This window comes from Callorhinus ursinus, unplaced genomic scaffold (genome assembly GCF_003265705.2).
Source record: "Callorhinus ursinus isolate GAN/ISIS: 27379988/994484 unplaced genomic scaffold, GSC_fseal_2.0 scaffold65, whole genome shotgun sequence".
Lineage (NCBI taxonomy): Eukaryota > Metazoa > Chordata > Mammalia > Carnivora > Otariidae > Callorhinus > Callorhinus ursinus.
In genome coordinates, this window is record NW_027397127.1 from 1,458,589 (window position 1) to 1,476,532 (window position 17,944).

At 37.5% G+C, this 17,944-nt stretch overlaps 1 protein-coding gene across 2 annotated transcripts; it reads left to right on the plus strand.

Moving 5' to 3' along the window:
• The first annotated feature begins 2,999 nt into the window (after window positions 1-2,999).
• On the plus strand, window positions 3,000-4,442 carry LOC112810213 (transforming protein RhoA-like). Of its 2 annotated transcripts, XM_025853710.2 has the most exons (2): window positions 3,000-3,368; window positions 3,490-3,792. In XM_025853710.2, exons 1-2 carry the CDS (start codon window positions 3,213-3,215, stop codon window positions 3,604-3,606), a joined length of 273 nt encoding a protein of 90 aa, XP_025709495.1. In that variant the 5' UTR covers window positions 3,000-3,212; the 3' UTR covers window positions 3,607-3,792. The 2 variants fall into 2 exon arrangements, with proteins under 2 accessions (XP_025709495.1, XP_025709494.1); XM_025853709.2 differs by having other exon boundaries at window positions 3,013-4,442.
• The last annotated feature ends 13,502 nt before the right edge of the window (window positions 4,443-17,944 follow it).

Genomic DNA, 17,944 nt, shown 5'->3' on the forward strand with positions numbered 1-17,944 from the left:
TATGTTAGATATCTGCTCATTTAAAAGACAACGTTTCTGTTTTTCACATAGGACACTTTTTTTTTTATGATGATAAGTATACTCTTTAATCCTCATCACCTATTTCACCCATCTGCCCCACCCACCTCCCCTATGGTAACCATCATTTTGTTCTCTTTTTTCTTGTTTTGTCTCTCTTTTTTCTTTCCTTTGCTCGTTTTTCACTTCTTAAATTCCACATATGAATGAGATCATATGGTATTTGCTATTTCATTTAGCATTATACTCTCTAGTTCTACTGATGTTGTTGTAAATGGCAAGATTTCATTCTTTTTTATGGCTGAGTAATATTCCATTATATATATATATATGTATATGTAGACACATCTAGAAAAATGTTGCTATGGCCAATGTCAGAGAAATTACTGCCTGGGTTCTCTTTTGGGATTTTTATGGCTTCAGGTCTCATATTTAGTTCTTTAATCTATTTTAACTTTATTTTTGTGTATGGTGAAAGAAATGGTCCAGTTTCATTCTTTTGCACGTAGCTTTCCAGTTTTCCCAACACCATTTGTTGAAGAGACTTTTTCCCATTTTATATTCATTCCTCCTTTGTTGAAGATTACTTGAGCATTTATCTGTGGGTTTCCTTCTGGGTTTTTTGTTCTATTCCACTGATCTCTATGTGTCTATTTTTATGCCAGTATCATACTCTTTTAATTACTATCGCTCTGTAATATAACTCGAAATCTGTGATTGTGGTGGGTCCAGTTATGTTTTTCTTTTTCAAGATTGCTTTGGCTATTTGGGGTCTTTTGTGGCTCCATATAAATTTTGGGATTGTTTGTTCTAGTTCTGTTAAAAATGTTGTTGGTATTTTGATAGGGTTGGCATTAAATCTGTAGATTACTTTGGGTAGTATGAATATTTTAACAATATTTGTTCTCCCAACTGATGAGCATGGAATGTCTTTCCATTTCTTTGCTTCATCTTGAATTTCTTCTATCAGTGTTTTATGGTTTTCAGAGTAAAATCTTTCACCTCTTTAGTTAGGTTTATTCCTAGGTATCTTTTTATTTTTGGTGCAATTGTAAATGGGATTGTTTTCTTAATTTCACTTTCTGCTGCTTCATTATTAGTGTATAGAAAGACACAGATTTGTGTACACTCATCTTGTATCCTATGACTTTACTGAATTCATCTATCGGTTCTAGCAGTTTTTTGGTGGAGTCTTTAAGGTTTTCTACATATAGTATTATGATATCTGTGGTAAGTGAATGTTTTACTTCTTCCTTACTAATCTGGATGCCTTATATTTCTTTATATTGTCTAACTGCTGTGACAGATGGGATAATTTCTATTGATCTATCTTCAAACTTCCTGATATTTTTTCCCTGGCATTTCCATTTTGCTGTTAAGTCTATTGCGTTTTTTAATACTACAAGTTCCCTTTTGTTTATTTTATAGGTTCTAGTTTTCTGCTGAGATTTATTTTAATTCATAACAAGCATACTTCCTTTACATTCTTGATCACAGTTATAAAAGCTGTATTATAAAATCTTGGGTTTTTATGAGGATGGAAAAGGAAGGTAGCCTGAAGGTGAAATGTTACTGTGGCAAGATTTCCCCCTTGGTATTTAACAAGGTGAAGTAGGAGAATCTGGGAACCATGTTCTCCTGCTTCTTGCCAAAAAGGGGTTAGATGAGGTGGTCGGACTACGAAAAGCAAAGAGTGGGATTCGTCCAGGCTCACGCAATAACCTTTTGATTTTTTTTTTCAAAAAGGAGACTCCCCTGGAAAGATGGTGGAGAAAGTGTCTTCATTCCCAATTTCTCACATTAGCCAGTTTGAAGGCTCCTTGTGGTGGGATCAGAAATAATTCAGAGCGTGGGAAAGTGAGAGTTTAAACCCCACTTGGGGCAAATAAAAAAACATACAAAACAGAAGAAAGAAGAAAGAAAGAAAATCAATCTTGGGTTTTTAGGGTAATAAAATAGTCATAAAATCTTGAAGCTGGTCTCCACTGATTTTCTTTCCTTCTGAATCAGGCATTTCTCCAATTATTCATATTTTGTGTACTTTTGAGTGTACATTAATGCTGTAAACCTTGTGGAGACTCTAGATTTCATTTTGTAATGTTTTTCTAAAGAGTATTATTTTTTAAAATAGGCTGCTAATTTATTAGCACACTGAACTCATAATGTGAGCAATGTCTCTCCTGTGGTGGATGACAGCTTAGATCTCAATTCAGTTCCTTTCCCTTAGTTTTACTTGTTGCATTCTGTCTCACTCATGTGTAATTCAGGGGTCAGCCAGAGATTTGGTCAGAGACTATTCATAATATTTGGGCATCTCTCTTCCAGGCTCTTTCTTCTACCATTTTTCTCCTCACTTTTCAGTGGCTGTGGTTTCCCAGAACTTTTTCCTCTGTTTTTTCAAGCCAGTTAGACTACAAATTTTCTATGATAATATTATCCACAAAGCTGGCAGTGATTGGGGCCTATCTTCAGGCCAAAAGACACTAAAAATAGAAAATAGAATTTCACCTAGTACCTTAACTTTCTTCCAACAGTCAAGTTTATTCCCAGTTTCTGCTTGCATTTGGTCATAATACAATGCCTTATAATTATTATTTTTTTTTTAGTATTTTGCCCAGTGTAGTGTTATCTTTACAAGGTTGCTCTGATAAGGGATACTTAGCCATTACTGAATGCTGAACACATCCTCCCTTATATGTATTAAATATCTACACATGAGAAGACAAAATAGTCACATGGATACTCAAAAATACCAAGTTGAGTTGATCTAAAGGTTTGGCTTCAGAAAAAATAGAGGAGGTTCTTTGATTCTTATAGTTGCTCACTATTTCTCTCCAAGCAGAAAATTAAGGGAAGAGAGAATCATATGATTTGTCTTTAAAATAAAGCAGAGAAAGTAGACTTTGTAGAAAAAGTGGTGTGAAAACAGGTATGTTTCTAGAGTAGTAAAAACGTATTGCCACGTGGCTGTCCCGCCGCCGACCGCCCGCCGTTCTTCGTCGGTTCTCTCGTTAGTCTGCTGCCCTCTCCTCAGCCCCCCGCCCATCTCCGAGCTTGCGACTCGCGGACACGCGTCCTCGGCACAGAGAGGCCGGACTGCGAGTCGTCGCCTGAGTGCCCTTCATCTGAGAAGTTCAAGGCCCTTGTAGAACTTCGGCCACACAGGCCGTGGGTCTTGCAGCACATGTGTAAGCATGGCTGCCATCCGGAAGAAACTGGTGATTGTTGGTGATGGAGCCTGTGGCAAGACTTGTTTGCTTATCGTCTTTAGCAAGGACCAGTTCCCAGAAGTGTATGTACCCACAGTGTTTGAGAACTATGTGGCAGATATTGAAGTTGATGGAAAGCAGGTAGAGTTGGCTTTGTGGGATACAGCTGGGCAGGAAGATTATGATCGCTTGAGGCCTCTCTCCTATCCGGACACTGATGTTATACTGATGTGTTTCCCCATTGACAGCCCTGATAGTTTAGAAAACATCCCAGAAAAATGGACCCCGGAAGTCAAGCACTTCTGTCCCAACGTGCCCATCATCCTGGTTGGGAACAAGAAGGATCTTTGGAATGATGAGCACACAAGGTGGGAGCTAGCCAAGATGAAGCAGGAGCCGGTGAAACCGGAAGAAGGCGGAGATATGGCAAACAGGATTGGCGCTTTCGGTTACATGGAGTGGTCAGCAAAGACCAAAGATGGAGTGAGGGAGGTTTTTGAAATGGCCACAAGAGCTGCTCTGCAAGCCAGACGTGGGAAGAAAAAATCTGGGTGCCTTGTCTTGTGAAACCCTGCTGCAAGCACAGCCCTCATGCGGTTAATTTTGAAGTGCTGTTTATTAATCTTAGTGTATGATTACCCGCCTTTTTTCATTTATCTATAATTTACCTAAGATTACAAATCAGAAGTCATCTTGCTACCAGTATTTAGAAGCCAACCGTGATTGTTAATGATGTCCAACCTACCCGACCACGGGGGTCCTTCTGACACCGCTCTAACAGCCCTCCTCTGCACTCCCACCTGACACACCAGGCGCTAATTCAAGGGATTTCTTAACTTCCTGCTTCTTTCTAGAAAGAGAAACAGTTGGTAACTTTTGTGAATTAGGCTGTAACTACTTTATAACTAACATGTCCTGCCTGCCCTCTGTCAGCTGCAAGGTACTCTGGTGAGTCCCTACTTCAGAGCTTTACTCCTTAACAGATTTTATTGGCATAGCTCTGTGATGGGCATCCAGTTTTTTTGAAAATGCTCATCCAGAAAGGCCCAAGTCCATGCAGCTGTGGCAGAGTTACATTTCCGTGGTTTCATGTTTAGTTACCTTATAGTTACTGTGTAATTAGTGCCACTTAATGTATGTTACCAAAAAATAAATATATCTACCCCAGACTAGATGTAGTATTTTTTGTATAATTGGATTTCCTAATACTGGTATTTGTCACCCTGCAGAAAGTGTATTGGTTTTTTAGAAAAGAATGTATTTGAAAATAAAGTCAGATGGAAAAATTCATTTTTAAAATTCCCATTTTGTCAGTTTCTCGGATAAAAAAGATGGCCCATATCACCTGTTTTTGGCCCCACATATTCCAGTACCCCCTCCCCAGAGCTGGGCTAAATAAATAGGAATTTGGTTTCATGCCTGCGGCACTTAGACACTTCAGAAGGCGGCATGACCTGTCTCCCCCGGACTGCAGGGTCTGGCTCTGGTTCACAGTACTCTTTTTCCTCACTGTATCCAGGGTCCCTCCCACAGGAGCCACCAGTTCTCTTGGGTGGCACTCTTTCTTCTCTCCAGCTGACTGAACTTTTCTTCTGTACCAGTTAATTTTTCCAACTACTAATAGAATAAAGGCAGTTTTCTAAAAAAAACCAAAAAAACCATATTGCCCAGTGTATTTTGATATGCATAGATAAGTCCAAAGGCATGTAATATAATTAACAAATTTTAAATTATGCATATATATGTATATATATATATACACACATCCCTGTGTGTGTGTGTGTGTGTGTGTGTGTGTGGAGAGAGAGAGAGAGAGAGAAGGGGGGGCAGGGCACGTATTAGGGCACATACCTTCACATTCACAGTCAATTTAATTTAAAATGCATGGAGTACTCTAATACCAACTTACCTGTTCCTTATTTTTGTGCATATCCTACCACATCTTGGTTTAGAAAAACATGTACTTCAGCCTTAAAAATGTAAGGATTTTTAAAAATGAGGTTTGCTTTACATGGATCACTAAGTAATTGAGAGGCTTATAATTTAGCAAACGATAGTAATTATTACTTAGTGCATTATTATGTTTAAGTATATGTGCTATAAATGAAGAACTGCACATGAAATAGTACAAATTTTCTCCAAAATGTTAGTAATATTGACAATCATAAAGGTATAATTAGATTCTACACCCTCCTTAGCCAATAAATTGCTAATGGTTGCTGAAAAAGACGAGTTTCAGTTTTCTTTAATATTAAAAGTGGTGTTTTTTTTTTACACATTGATTCCTAAATGCAAGGGGTTATTTCATGTGGCTAACTTGAGTAGAGGTACAAGAGTGGGCTCTAATCATATTTTATTGGATTACTGGCAAATTTAGAAAAATTGCAGGAACAAGTAATAGCTTTTTTCTCCTATACTTTTATATAATCATTTATGAGTATTGTCTCCATGAAGCTAGCTAGTGGTTTTCCATAATAATCAGCAAACCCATTTTGCCAGTTATCCAGGTTCAAAATCTGAGTCATTTCTGACTTTTCCATCATTCTCACAATCACTGTAGTCACAGAGCCCCATTTTTACTTACTTCATAATGTCCTCCCTATCTGTTCTTTCTTTTTGATTATTATTGAAATTGACCTGGATCTGATGCTTAATGCCTCATATCTGTACTACTACCATTGATTCATCACACCTTTCCTTGTTATTGACATCCTTACCGCCAGTCTATCCTGCACAGTGCTGCTACTAATAATAGTCCTAACTATTGCTAATAGTCCTAAAATATTGCTTTTTACTGTTAATTGCTTGGTCATTAATACTCGATGGTTCATTATTCTATAAAGAGTTTAAACTCCTTAACCTGGTGGCAAACATCACTCCAGCTTGAACCATCTATTTCACCAGTTTACGCTACTCATTACTCCTCCAAGCATGGCATATTGCTGCAGGGTAGGGGCAGTATAGTTCTCTGTTGAATTTTAATGTTTTAAGCCTCTATTTGGATTCTAATGAGGGTGATCCATGGAACAAAAGGAGAGGTGTTGGTCTATCCATTTGTTGTTTACTTATGCTCTTGAGACATATATTCCGCTTTTAAACAAAAAAACTTCAAGATTACTCTAGCAAAGAAAACATCTCTCTGTCCCACATTCACTCATTCAGCTCTCACAGAGGACCACTCTGTTTTTCAGAATAGCTACTCCACCCCTTTTTATCCCCTTAACTTGCTTTCTTTTCCTCCATACCACTTATCATTGTTTGGTATTACATTATATCTATTATCTGTTAGTCTATTTTCTTATTATTTTCCCCACTTTAAAATCAGCTCCATGATACCGTGTAGTTCACTCCCACAGTATTGGCAGAGCCTAGAACAACAGAGCAGGTACTCAAGAAATACTGTTGAACAAATGAATTTGACAACATATAAGCATTTTATTGTTAATTGTCTTTTTGTGAATGTTCCTGACGATCCAACAATATAGTATGCTCTTGAGGGCAGGGCCTCCTTCATAGTCTTTTGTACTTTATTTTATAGCACCCAACCCAGTGGCACATATTTGCTGATACACATTGCTCTAGTGACATGAGTCTGAAATGACATTGATAATTGACTTGAGTTTTATTCTTTACGTAATAATGTGGAAGAAAGAATAATGTCCACCCCCCAAAAATGTCCATGTTCTAATCCGCAGAGCCTGTTAATATGTTACTTTGCATGACAAAAGGGACTTTACAGATGTGACTATGGTTAAGGACCTTGAGATGGACAGATTATTCTGGATTATCAAGGAATGTCCAACCTAATCTCATGAGTCCTTTAAAAGTGGAGAATCGTTCCCAGCTGCAGAGAATCAGAGACATAGTAATATGGTAACAACTAAGACTGCTGTTGCTGGCTTTGAAGGTGGAGGAGGTTGGGGCCATGAGCCAAAGAATGTGGCTAGCTTCTAGAGGCTAGAAAAGGCAAAGAAATGGATGCTCCACCAGAGTCTTCAGAAAGAAATGCAGTTCTGCTGATGCCTTGATTTTAGCCCAGTGAGGTCCCTATTGGATTCAGGATCCTCAGAGATCGTTTTAAGCCACTAAATTGGTGATAATTTGTTCGGCAGTGATAGAAAATGAATGTAAACAATTTCTTTCTTTTTTTTTTTTTAAAGTCAGAGTTTTAAATTTTTTTTTAAAGATTTTATTTATTTGTTTGAGAGAGAGAATGAGAGAGAGAGAGAGAGAGCATGAGAGGGGGGAGGGTCAGAGGGAGAAGCAGACCCCCTGCTGAGCAGGGAGCCCGATGCGGGACTCGATCCTGGGACTCCAGGATCATGACCTGAGCCGAAGGCAGTTGCTTAACCAACTGAGCCACCCAGGCACCCTAAACAATTTCAATAATAAAAATAAGCACCTCAACTTCTCCATATGAGAAATGAAGCAGATTTTCTGCAAGGCTGGAGAATTTTCCTTATAGGCTCAATTATAAGATAATTTTGAGGGCGCCTGGGTGGCTCAGATGGCCAAAGTCGCCCATCAGAGCAGTCCTGAATGTCTCAAAAGTAGACCTGTCTTATCTCCGCTGTGCTCAGTTATTTACTGGCTGGGAGCAACTGGTAAGAAAAATGGCCTCTGAACAGAGCAAACCCAGTGATGGATTTCAAAGTGCTGCAGCTGGGCTGTAGGTCAATTACACTCCCTACCATCAGAGAGATGAGAAGGACCTTTTCATGCCATTATGCATGGCAACATAAATGTATTTATATATTTGTAGGTCAATTTGGCAATAGTTTTCAAATGTGTAATGCTTGTTCCATTTCACATAGCAATTCTATCCCTAGGAATATCCCTCTTTTTTTCTTACCAATTGTGACTGGCAATTTCTATTAGCATCCCAAACTAGCATTAATAGGGATTATTTTAACTAATGTATCTTCTCTAAGTAGTTGTTTAAAACAAAGTAATTCTGAAAGGTCTTGTAATATGAGAGAAGAATGATAAAGATCTCTTCTATACGATAAAATTTTGGAGCTAAAAATTCACCTTTTATTCAGGAAGATAAATAATTTCATTTTATTTACTTAGTTTTCTTCCTTTTATATGGCTTCTTTCATACAGATATTTCAATGATATCCTATTTAATATTCTCTTTAATTGTCATGTGCTATTTTCCCTAGTCCCCTATTCATAAACCTTTAAACTGATTCCCACTTCTAACAATGAAAAATGATGATGCAATAAACATTACCTGGCATATATTGTTGCATACCTGTATATTTCTACAGGATAAATTCCTAGGGATAGAATTGCTATGTGAAATGGAACAAGCATTACACATTTGAAAACTATTGCCAAATTGACCTACAAATATATAAATACATTTATGTTGCCATGCATAATGGCATGAAAAGGTCCTTCTCATCTCTCTGATGGTAGGGAGTGTAATTGACCTACAGCCCAGCTGCAGCACTTTGAAATCCATCACTGTGTTTGCTCTGTTCAGAGGCCATTTTTCTTACCAGTTGCTCCCAGCCAGTAAATAACTGAGCACAGCGGAGATAAGACAGGTCTACTTTTGAGACATTCAGGACTGCTCTGATGGGCGACTTTGGCTCAGGGATGCCCCAGTGACCTTGCAGAAGTCTCTTAGGATCACAGTGCAGGCTAGAATGCTTTTTTTTTTTTTTTAAGATTGTTTATTTATTTATTTGACAGAGAGCGAGAGCACAAGCAGGGGAGCAGCAGGCAGAGGGAGAAGCATGCTCTCCGCTGAGCAGGGAGCCCAATATGGGGCTTGTTCCCAGGACTCTGGGATCATGACCTGAGCCTAAGGCAGACGCCTAACTGACTGAGCCACCCAGGCACCCGGCTAGAATGCTTTTACCCAACCTTTGTTTCTCCCTTCTTTACCTTTCTCTTTCATCCAGAAGGCCACATGTATAGGACTGTGAGCAGGCCTAGGGCTAGGCACATGTTCAGGAAACATCTGAGAAGGCCCTCACCTTCTCACCTAAGAAGCGCTCACCTCTCACTAACCTTGAGGCTTTAAACAAGCAGGAAGTGAAAGCTAAGGTGGAGTTGTAAACTGCCTAGGGAAGTGTTTAGGAAATTATCTTGGCATATACGCATCCCCACACAGAGCCCTGTTACAAAAACTAGGAGATTTATTGGTTCCAGGTATCTAAGGAAATCTCGTATAATCATTAGCTGCCCAGTAAGCAGCCTGAGCAGAGACGTCAGAGGTCACACATGACAAAGAATACAGAGTTTACTACATTAGTTTAGAAACTCCACTAAAAAAAATGAGATACCACTACACACTTATTAGAATGGCCAAAATCCAGAACATTGGCAAAACCAAATGCTGGCAAGGATATGCAGAAGAATCTGATTTGAAGATTTCCTGCATAATGATATCTAAAATGTCTATCACCCAGCCACCCCATCCCATCCCTCCCACTCCCACCACTCCAGCAGCCCTCAGTTTGTTTCCTGAGATTAAGAATTCGATAGACATTGTGGGGGGGAGGGTATGTGCTATGGTGAGCACTGTGAATTGTGTAAGACTGTTGAATCACAGACCTGTACCTCTGAAACAAATAATACATTATATGTTAAAAAAAAAGAAGATAGTAGGAAGGGAAGAATGAAGGGGGGAAATTGGAGGGGGAGACGAACCATGAGAGACTATGGACTCTGAGAAACAAACTGAGGGTTCTAGAGGGGAGGGGGGTGGGGGATGGGTTAGCCTGGTGATGGGTATTAAAGAGGGCACGTACTGCATGGAGCACTGGGTGTTATATGCAAACAATGAATCATGGAACACTACATCAAAAGCTAATGATGTAATGTATGGTGATTAACATAACATAATAAAAAAATAATATCTAAAATGTCCAGGTTTCAATAAAATTGCAACATATGCAAAAGAATAAGAAAATATGGCTGATACATAGGAAAAGAAGCAGTCAGTATGATACGTCCCTGAGGAAGCTCCAACATTGGACTTACTAACCAAAACTTTGAAATTGCTAATTTAATATGTTCAAAGAACTAAAAATACAATCACATCTAAATAACTAAAGAAAATATGAGAACGAGGTCACCAAATAGAGAATATAAATAAAGGGATATAAACTATTTCTTAAAAAGGACCAAATAGCAATTCTGAAGTTGATAAAATAACTGGAATGAAAAATTCACTAGAGCGGTTCAGCAACAGATTTGAGGAAACAGAAGAAAGAATCAGCAAAACTGAAGCTAGTTCAATTGAGATTATCCAACCTGAGGAAAAGAAAGAGTCATGCGATTCAAGAAAGAATCAAATGCCCATTGCTGTTTTGGGAGGTACAAAGGGGCATGAGCCAAAAAACAATGCAGATAGTTTCCAGAGCCTGAAAAGGGAAGGGGACAGCTTCTCTTTTAGAGCCTGCATAAAGGAATACAGCTATGCAAACATCTTGATGTTAGCCCAGTGAGACTCACTTAGACTTCTGAAGTATGGAAATGTAATTTTAAAAATTGGTTATTTTAAATCCATAAATTTGTGATAATTTGTTACAGCAGCAACAGAAAATCAATACATATTTGGGGACACATTCTCCATAACTTACTACAGTTAATCCTTGAACAATGCAGAAGTTATATGTACCAACCCCTAACACAATTGAAAACCCACATATAACTTTTGACTCCCCAAAGAGTTAACTACTAATAGCCTACTATTTACTGGAGCCTTATAGAAAATATAAACAGTTTACTGACACATATTTTTTTAAAGATTTTATTTATTTACTTGACAGAGAGAGACACAGTGAGAGAGGGAACGCAAGCAGGGGGAGTGGGAGAGGGAGAAGCAGGCTTCCCGCTGAGCAGGGAGCCCGATGTGGGGCTCGATCCCAGGACCCTGGGATCACGACCTGAGCCGAAGGCAGACGCTCAATGACTGAGCCACCCAGGCACCCTGACACATATTTTATAGATTATATGTATTATGTGCTGTATTCTTACAATAAAGAAAGCTAGAGAAAAGAAAATGTTTTTAAGAAAATCCTAAGGAAGAGAAATTGTATTTAGAGTTCCGTGCTATAAAAAAAAAAAAAAATCCACAAAAAGTGAACCCACACATTTCAAACCCATGTTGTTCAAGGGCCAACTGTATATATTAGGCCACAAAATAAGTCACAATAAATATAAAAGGAGTGAAATCATATCAAGTATGTTTTCTGACCACAATGGAATAAAATTTTAAATCAATAACAAAGGAGATCTGAAAAGTTCTGCAATCTATGAAATTAAACAACACATTACTAAATAACCAATGGGTCAATAAAGAAATCACAAGACAAATTGGAAAATACTTTGAAATAAATGAAAACAAAAACAAAACGTATCAAAACTTGGGATGTTGAGTAAGCAGTGCTTTGAGCTAAAATTATTGCTGCAAGTGACCATATTAAAAAAGAAAGATCTCAAAATCAGTAACCTAATCTCTTACCTTTAATAAACTAGAAAAAGAAAGAAGGGCAAACTTCAAAGCAAGCTGAAGAAATAAATAATGACTAGAGTGAAAATAAATAAAATGTAGAAAAATAAACTCAACAAACCAAAGTTGTTTTTCTTTTGAAAAAAATCAACAAAATTGACAAACATTTAGCTAGACAGACCAAGAGAAAAGACTCAGATGATTAAAATTACGAATGAAAGAGGAAATATTACTACTGATTTTAGAAGAATAAAAAGAATATATAAGGGAATATTAAAAAATGATTGCATGCAAGCAAAATAGATAACATAGAAAGGACAAATTCTGATAGCAACACAATCTATCAGGACTGACTCAAGAGGAAATAGAAAATCTGAATGTACCTATAAGAAATAAATAGATTGAATAAATAATCAAAAAATAATTCAACAAGGAAAAACCTAGGACCAGAGGGCTTTCTTGATGAATTATACCAATCATTTAAAAAAGATTTAACACCAATCCCTCACTAACCCTTACACATAATAAAAGAGGAAGGAACAATTTCAATTCATTTTAGGAGGTCAGTGATATCCTGACACAAAAATAAGGCAAAGACATCACAATAAAACTAAAAGCCAATATCTCTTATGAACATAGAACCAAAATTCTCAACAAAAAAGCAAATCAAATCCAGTAACATATGAAAAAGGTTCATATGGGAGTAAGGCCAGCAAAACCGGGGAATAGCAATTCCAAACATCCATTCCTCCACGAAAGCACTGAAAAACAAGCAGGAACTGCCAGAACCAGTTTTGTTAGACACCTGGAAAACAAAGTTTTACAGCAAACAAGTGAATGCAAAATCAAGAGAAAAACAACTTAAAGATGGTAGGAAAGCTTTGTGACATTTTCACTTGCCCTTACCCGACCCTTTCCTTGGCTCCGCGGTGTCATTGTCAGGCCTTTGTACCTGGTTCTGGAGGGAGCCTAGCAGATGTTATTTGCAAATTATAGTGTTTATCTGTTCTAATCTGCCTGGGGCTACCTGAAAGACTGACAAAACATACCATTTCTTTGCCTAACTAAAAACTCACTTAGGGCAGAAAAAAAATGGCAGGCATTGCTCAAAAACACTGTAAACCTAAAGAAAAATCTGCAGCCAACTGGGACCATAGATTATGTTTGAGCACACAATTGACCACCTACAGCCTGGTAGAAAAATCTGGGGAGACAATTGCTCTGGGAAATAAAGACGTTTAATAGCACCTGTGTACACTGGGGGATTTAGAAAGCCACATGTACATCACGAGACAAGACGCATGCTCAGAAAAGAGAATGAAACAATTCAGCTAAGTTTTCTGGCAGTATACAAAAAAGATCATCTTTTCTCTGATTTCCAATGACAAGTTCCCCATTTCTTTCTGAGCCTTCTCCAGAAATGCCTCTAATGTTCATATTTCTACCAGCATTCTGTTTATGATGACAGGCAATATATGTATTCTCTAAGCTGATACAGGCTTTCTCTACCATGTTTCTCATTTCCTCCTGAGCCCTCACTGGCAGAGCCTTTAACATCCTTATTTCTATCAACAGTCTACTCAAGGAAATCTAAACTTTTTCTACCATGCTTCTCAAATTTCTTCCAGCCTCTACCCATAACTCAATCCCAAAACCACTTTTAGATTTTTTGTATTTGTTACAGTAGCATCCCATTTCCTGGCACAAAAATCTGTATTTCTTTCTTATGGTTTCTATAACAAATTACCAAAAACAATGGGTTATTTAAGAATAAACACAAATTTATCCTCTATACTTCTGGGGACCACAAATCCAAAATCAAGGTATCAGCAGAGCCATGCTTTCTCCAAGGATCTAGGGTAGAATATGTTCCTTGCTTCTTCCAGCTTCTGGTAGCTGACAGCATTCCTTTGCTTATGTCCATATCACTCTAATGGAATGGAATGTCATTCTTTCTCTTATAAGGACACTGAGGATGGCATTCAGGGCCCATCTGAATAATCTCCTGATTTCAGAATTCTTAACTTAATCACATCTGCAAAGACCCTTTTTCTAAATAAGGTGACATTTCTATGTTTCAGGGATTAAAACCAATACCTTTTGGGCCACCATTCAACCTACTACATCCTTTAAAAGAGGAACCAGGTGTAATTACAGAAAAAATATAAACAAACTCTTGGCCCTACAGTCACTTGACTTACTCAGTTTCTCTGTTGTAAATAGCTCTCTCTGAACTGGTAAGCCAAAAGGTACAAATTATTCATAATGCATTTACTGACTGTTGAAATTGACAAAAAAATTAAAATGAGAGTAATCCGGTCTATTTCGTATTCTTAATTGTATGTAACAAATTTCTCTTTACTGAATTGAATGTTTACTAATGCAATGTTTTTGGCATTCAGTAAAGTTCTGTTATTGTCAGATTGTTTTACTAAAGTTCCTGTCTTTATCAATATGAAATGTAAGTAAGTTTTCTTGAAGGCTAGTAAAAGATGTTATAGATAATTTTGAAAAGCCATAAAGAATATGGAAAGTATAAAAAACAGTGCTAGTTCATATATTGCTCCAATTGTTCATCATTTCATTTATATAAACTCAGTCTGGTTTTTCTTCCTTTCTTCCTTTTTATCTTTAACTAATTTTTTTGCCATTTCATATACTATAAAAGTTCAATGCAACTTGAGATTGTTGAAATAGTTGTTTAAATTGCTATCTCTTTGTTATTTATAGCTGTTGATATGAAGCTTTAATTAAATAAAAATCATTTATGGCAGTTTCTAAATCTACAATAAAACAAAAAGCTTTGTTAAATTTGAACAAATACCAACCTCAAATTCAGAGATTTTCTGCTAGTGCCAGGACACTGGCAGTGTGTTAGGTCACTGCCATCATCTTTCTATTGAATAACAGGCATCAGAGCTTTACTCAAGGTCTATTTGATAGACAGGAACTAGAAGAGACACAAGAATTGATGAGCAGAGCAGGAAAGTATTGTGCAGGACAGGAAAAGGCTGTGCAGGGCTGGGTAGTGCATACTGGAAAATGTAGGGTGGGTTCAAGCCAGAGTAAGGAAGGTTTGGGAAAAGCCAGGAGGGGTTGAGCAGGACCTTGTCCCCTTTTCTCTTTAGAAAGAGAAGGAAAAGGTAGGATAGTGTAGAGATTCCTAGGACAAGGAATGGTTGAGCAAGTTGGAACAATGCAGGGCAAAATAGGGCATGATAGACTATGTCAGGGTGAGCTAGCACAAGGCAGGCGGAGCACTGCAGACAATCGGTCAGGATAAGGTTGAAAAAGTAAGATCTATATATTGCTAGGAGACGTGGAGCAGAATAAGTCCGTGGGTTATGGTAGGGCACAGCCATACCTAACCGAGAATGGAAAGCCTAAACAGGATAGAGTAGGAGAGGGCACAGAAGACATGGGTAAGTTTACACAGGGAAGGGAAGGGCAATGAATCAGCTGAGTTTGTAAAGAAATCTTGAGTCCCTGATGAAACTAAGAGAAGGTTCCCACTAATTAATAGAAATTATGTAGACTATAGTTATGATTGACACGAGTTTTCAATACGGGTAGCACATATTAAACAAGTCTAAATACTGATTATTCCAAACTCTAAGGGTCCTACATCAAGGTGCCCATCAACATTCATGTTACTAATCACAGAATTTTGTTCTACTATTGGTCCTTAAACCTTAAAGATTGTTTTAAACATACACTATAAATAATTATTGCCCATTGTCATAACTAATCTTCACATATTCATAATTTAGTATTATTTCTCAACTAGAGTGTTAAGAATCACATGTGGAATTTGTGGAAATGGATATTTTAAGGTTCTTCCTGTAATGGCAGATGTAATGAGGTTGGTGCTATATTATTCTCACCAGATTTTTACAATCAGGAAAAGTGAAAACTTACATTGCAGTGCGAAGATCTAAGAGGAGCCATTAATACCACGTCTGTCATTAGCAACATCTATTCCAAAGGGAAGAATGTTCAGAGTCTTCTTCCCTGAGACAGAGGGTGGGAGAATGGACATATATTTAATGGGTGTCACTCCCTCTTTCCAATTAGTAGATATATTTCTGTCTGTTGTAATGTGCCTAGCATTTGAGTGTACGACTTACATAAGCCATAAATGTAGGCTACTGCTTTGGTTAAGCACTAGATTCATCACATCCTTGAACTACTGCAAAAGCATTCTAAGTGGTCTTCTAGAGTATTAACCCTCTTCAATTAGTTTCTCATAGCAATACTCGATGTAAAAGTTTTCAGGAGCTCCCACTACTAATAGGATAATCAAAACACACTTGAATGAAATGGAAAAGCACTTCATTCTAGACTACAATTTAGGCTAAAAAAAACTATTCTTCCCTTCTTTTTTGGCCAAATGGTCACACACTCAGCTAGAATCTACATTGCCCACCCTTCCTTTGCAGACAGGTATAAACCTATAACTAAATTCAGGCCTGTGGAATATGAATGTAAGTAATGTATGCAAGATCTGAGTCATTTCCACCTGAAATGGAAGTGAAATGGTTTATTTTTCTGGATTTTGCTTTTTTTTATCCTTCTCAAAGGCTAGTTTGAACCTGTGGATAAGATCAAGACTCTAGGAGAAAGTGGAGTGATAAGAGGAAAGGAAAATTTTTTCTTCTATCTGTCCACCCATTCTGGAATTAAGAGAGAAATAAACACATATCTGGTATTGTGGAATCTACTGTAATTGTGGATGTCTTTTTAGAATAGTATAATCTTTAAAATAATAAATTAAATGTATTTTTATGTTCTTCCTTATTTATCTGTGTCTGACTCACGAAGTGTTTCTTGAGTGAATGAATAGTGATACACTGACTGATATTGTGGGGGCAGGCATATGCTATTTAATATATAAAAACACATAGTATCATCTGCAATATCTTGTTACATTCAATTTTCATTTCTAGTTTATACTTCAAATAATGTAGATGTTTTTGTATGTCTGCCATTTTTTCACAAGATTTTTGTTGAGTGTGCAATCTCCATAAAAATAACCTTGGCAGTAAAACCAGGAATATCAATCTATTCCCCATTCTTTCACCACAATCTGTCTAATGGTACCATGAGAATTATATCCTCTATATCAATTTATAGGGTCTCCAGGAGACCCTAGCTGAGATGAAAGTTAACACATCAAACCACTCTCACCCATTTACCCCTGAAATAAATTAGTCTTGATATTACTTTCAAATATGACAGTTGGGGTTCACAGGCCCTAAGTAATAAGAAATTTAAAGGAAGATTTAATTAGGTGGAAAGTCAGAAAAAGCAGTCCAGGCCATGGAATGCGAACACACATCTAGCCAGATCCCAACTCTGTCTCAGTAACCAACTGCTGAATGTCCAAAATTTACACATAAGTACTCAGATTGAAAGTTATTAGTTATTGGTTCGTTGAAATTTGCTTTTTAAAAGTAGAAATATAAGGGTATCTGTGTGGCTCAGTCGGTTGAGCATCTGACTCTTGATTTTGGCTCAGGTCGTGATCTCAGGGTTATGGGATTGAGCCCTGAAATAAACAAGAAAAAGTACAGAAGTAAAGAGTATAGAAATAAACAAGAAAATGCCCCTGACTTCTTGATTTATTCTAATTAGGGTGACCGACTGTCCTGGCTTAAATGGGGGAAAAAGAGGTTTTCTGCGACATGGGACTTTCAGTGCTAAAACTTAGACTATCTCAGAGCTACAACCTGTGATTAATTGATCATTGTAATTCTAACGGAGGAAATGACTATAAATATATACATACAGAAAAGACATCTAATAAATATCTGTTGAATCAATAAATCAATACTAATTAAGGAGGAAAAAAGCCTTTGCATATTAAAAACCTCAGTTAATGATCTTGAAGCCTGCCTTATGATTTCCTATGGAATTTACCACCTGTATTGTTGCATAATAAATTGTCCCAAAAATTAGTGGGTTAAAAAAAAACAAGGGTTTGTTTTCTCATAGTTTCTAAGGGTGAGGATCCATATAGGAGTGGCTTAGCTTCATGGTTCTTGTTCAAGATGTGGCACGAAGTTGCTGTCCAGATGGCAGCGAGGGCTGCAGTCATTAGAAATCTTGATGGGGGCTGTGGGGTCTTCTCCTAAGTTCACTTATATGATTTTTGTCAGGCTTTAGTTCTTCACAAGATGTTGGCCAGAGACCTCAGTTACCCATCCTCTCTATAAGCCACTCGAGTGTCCTCAACTGGCTTCTT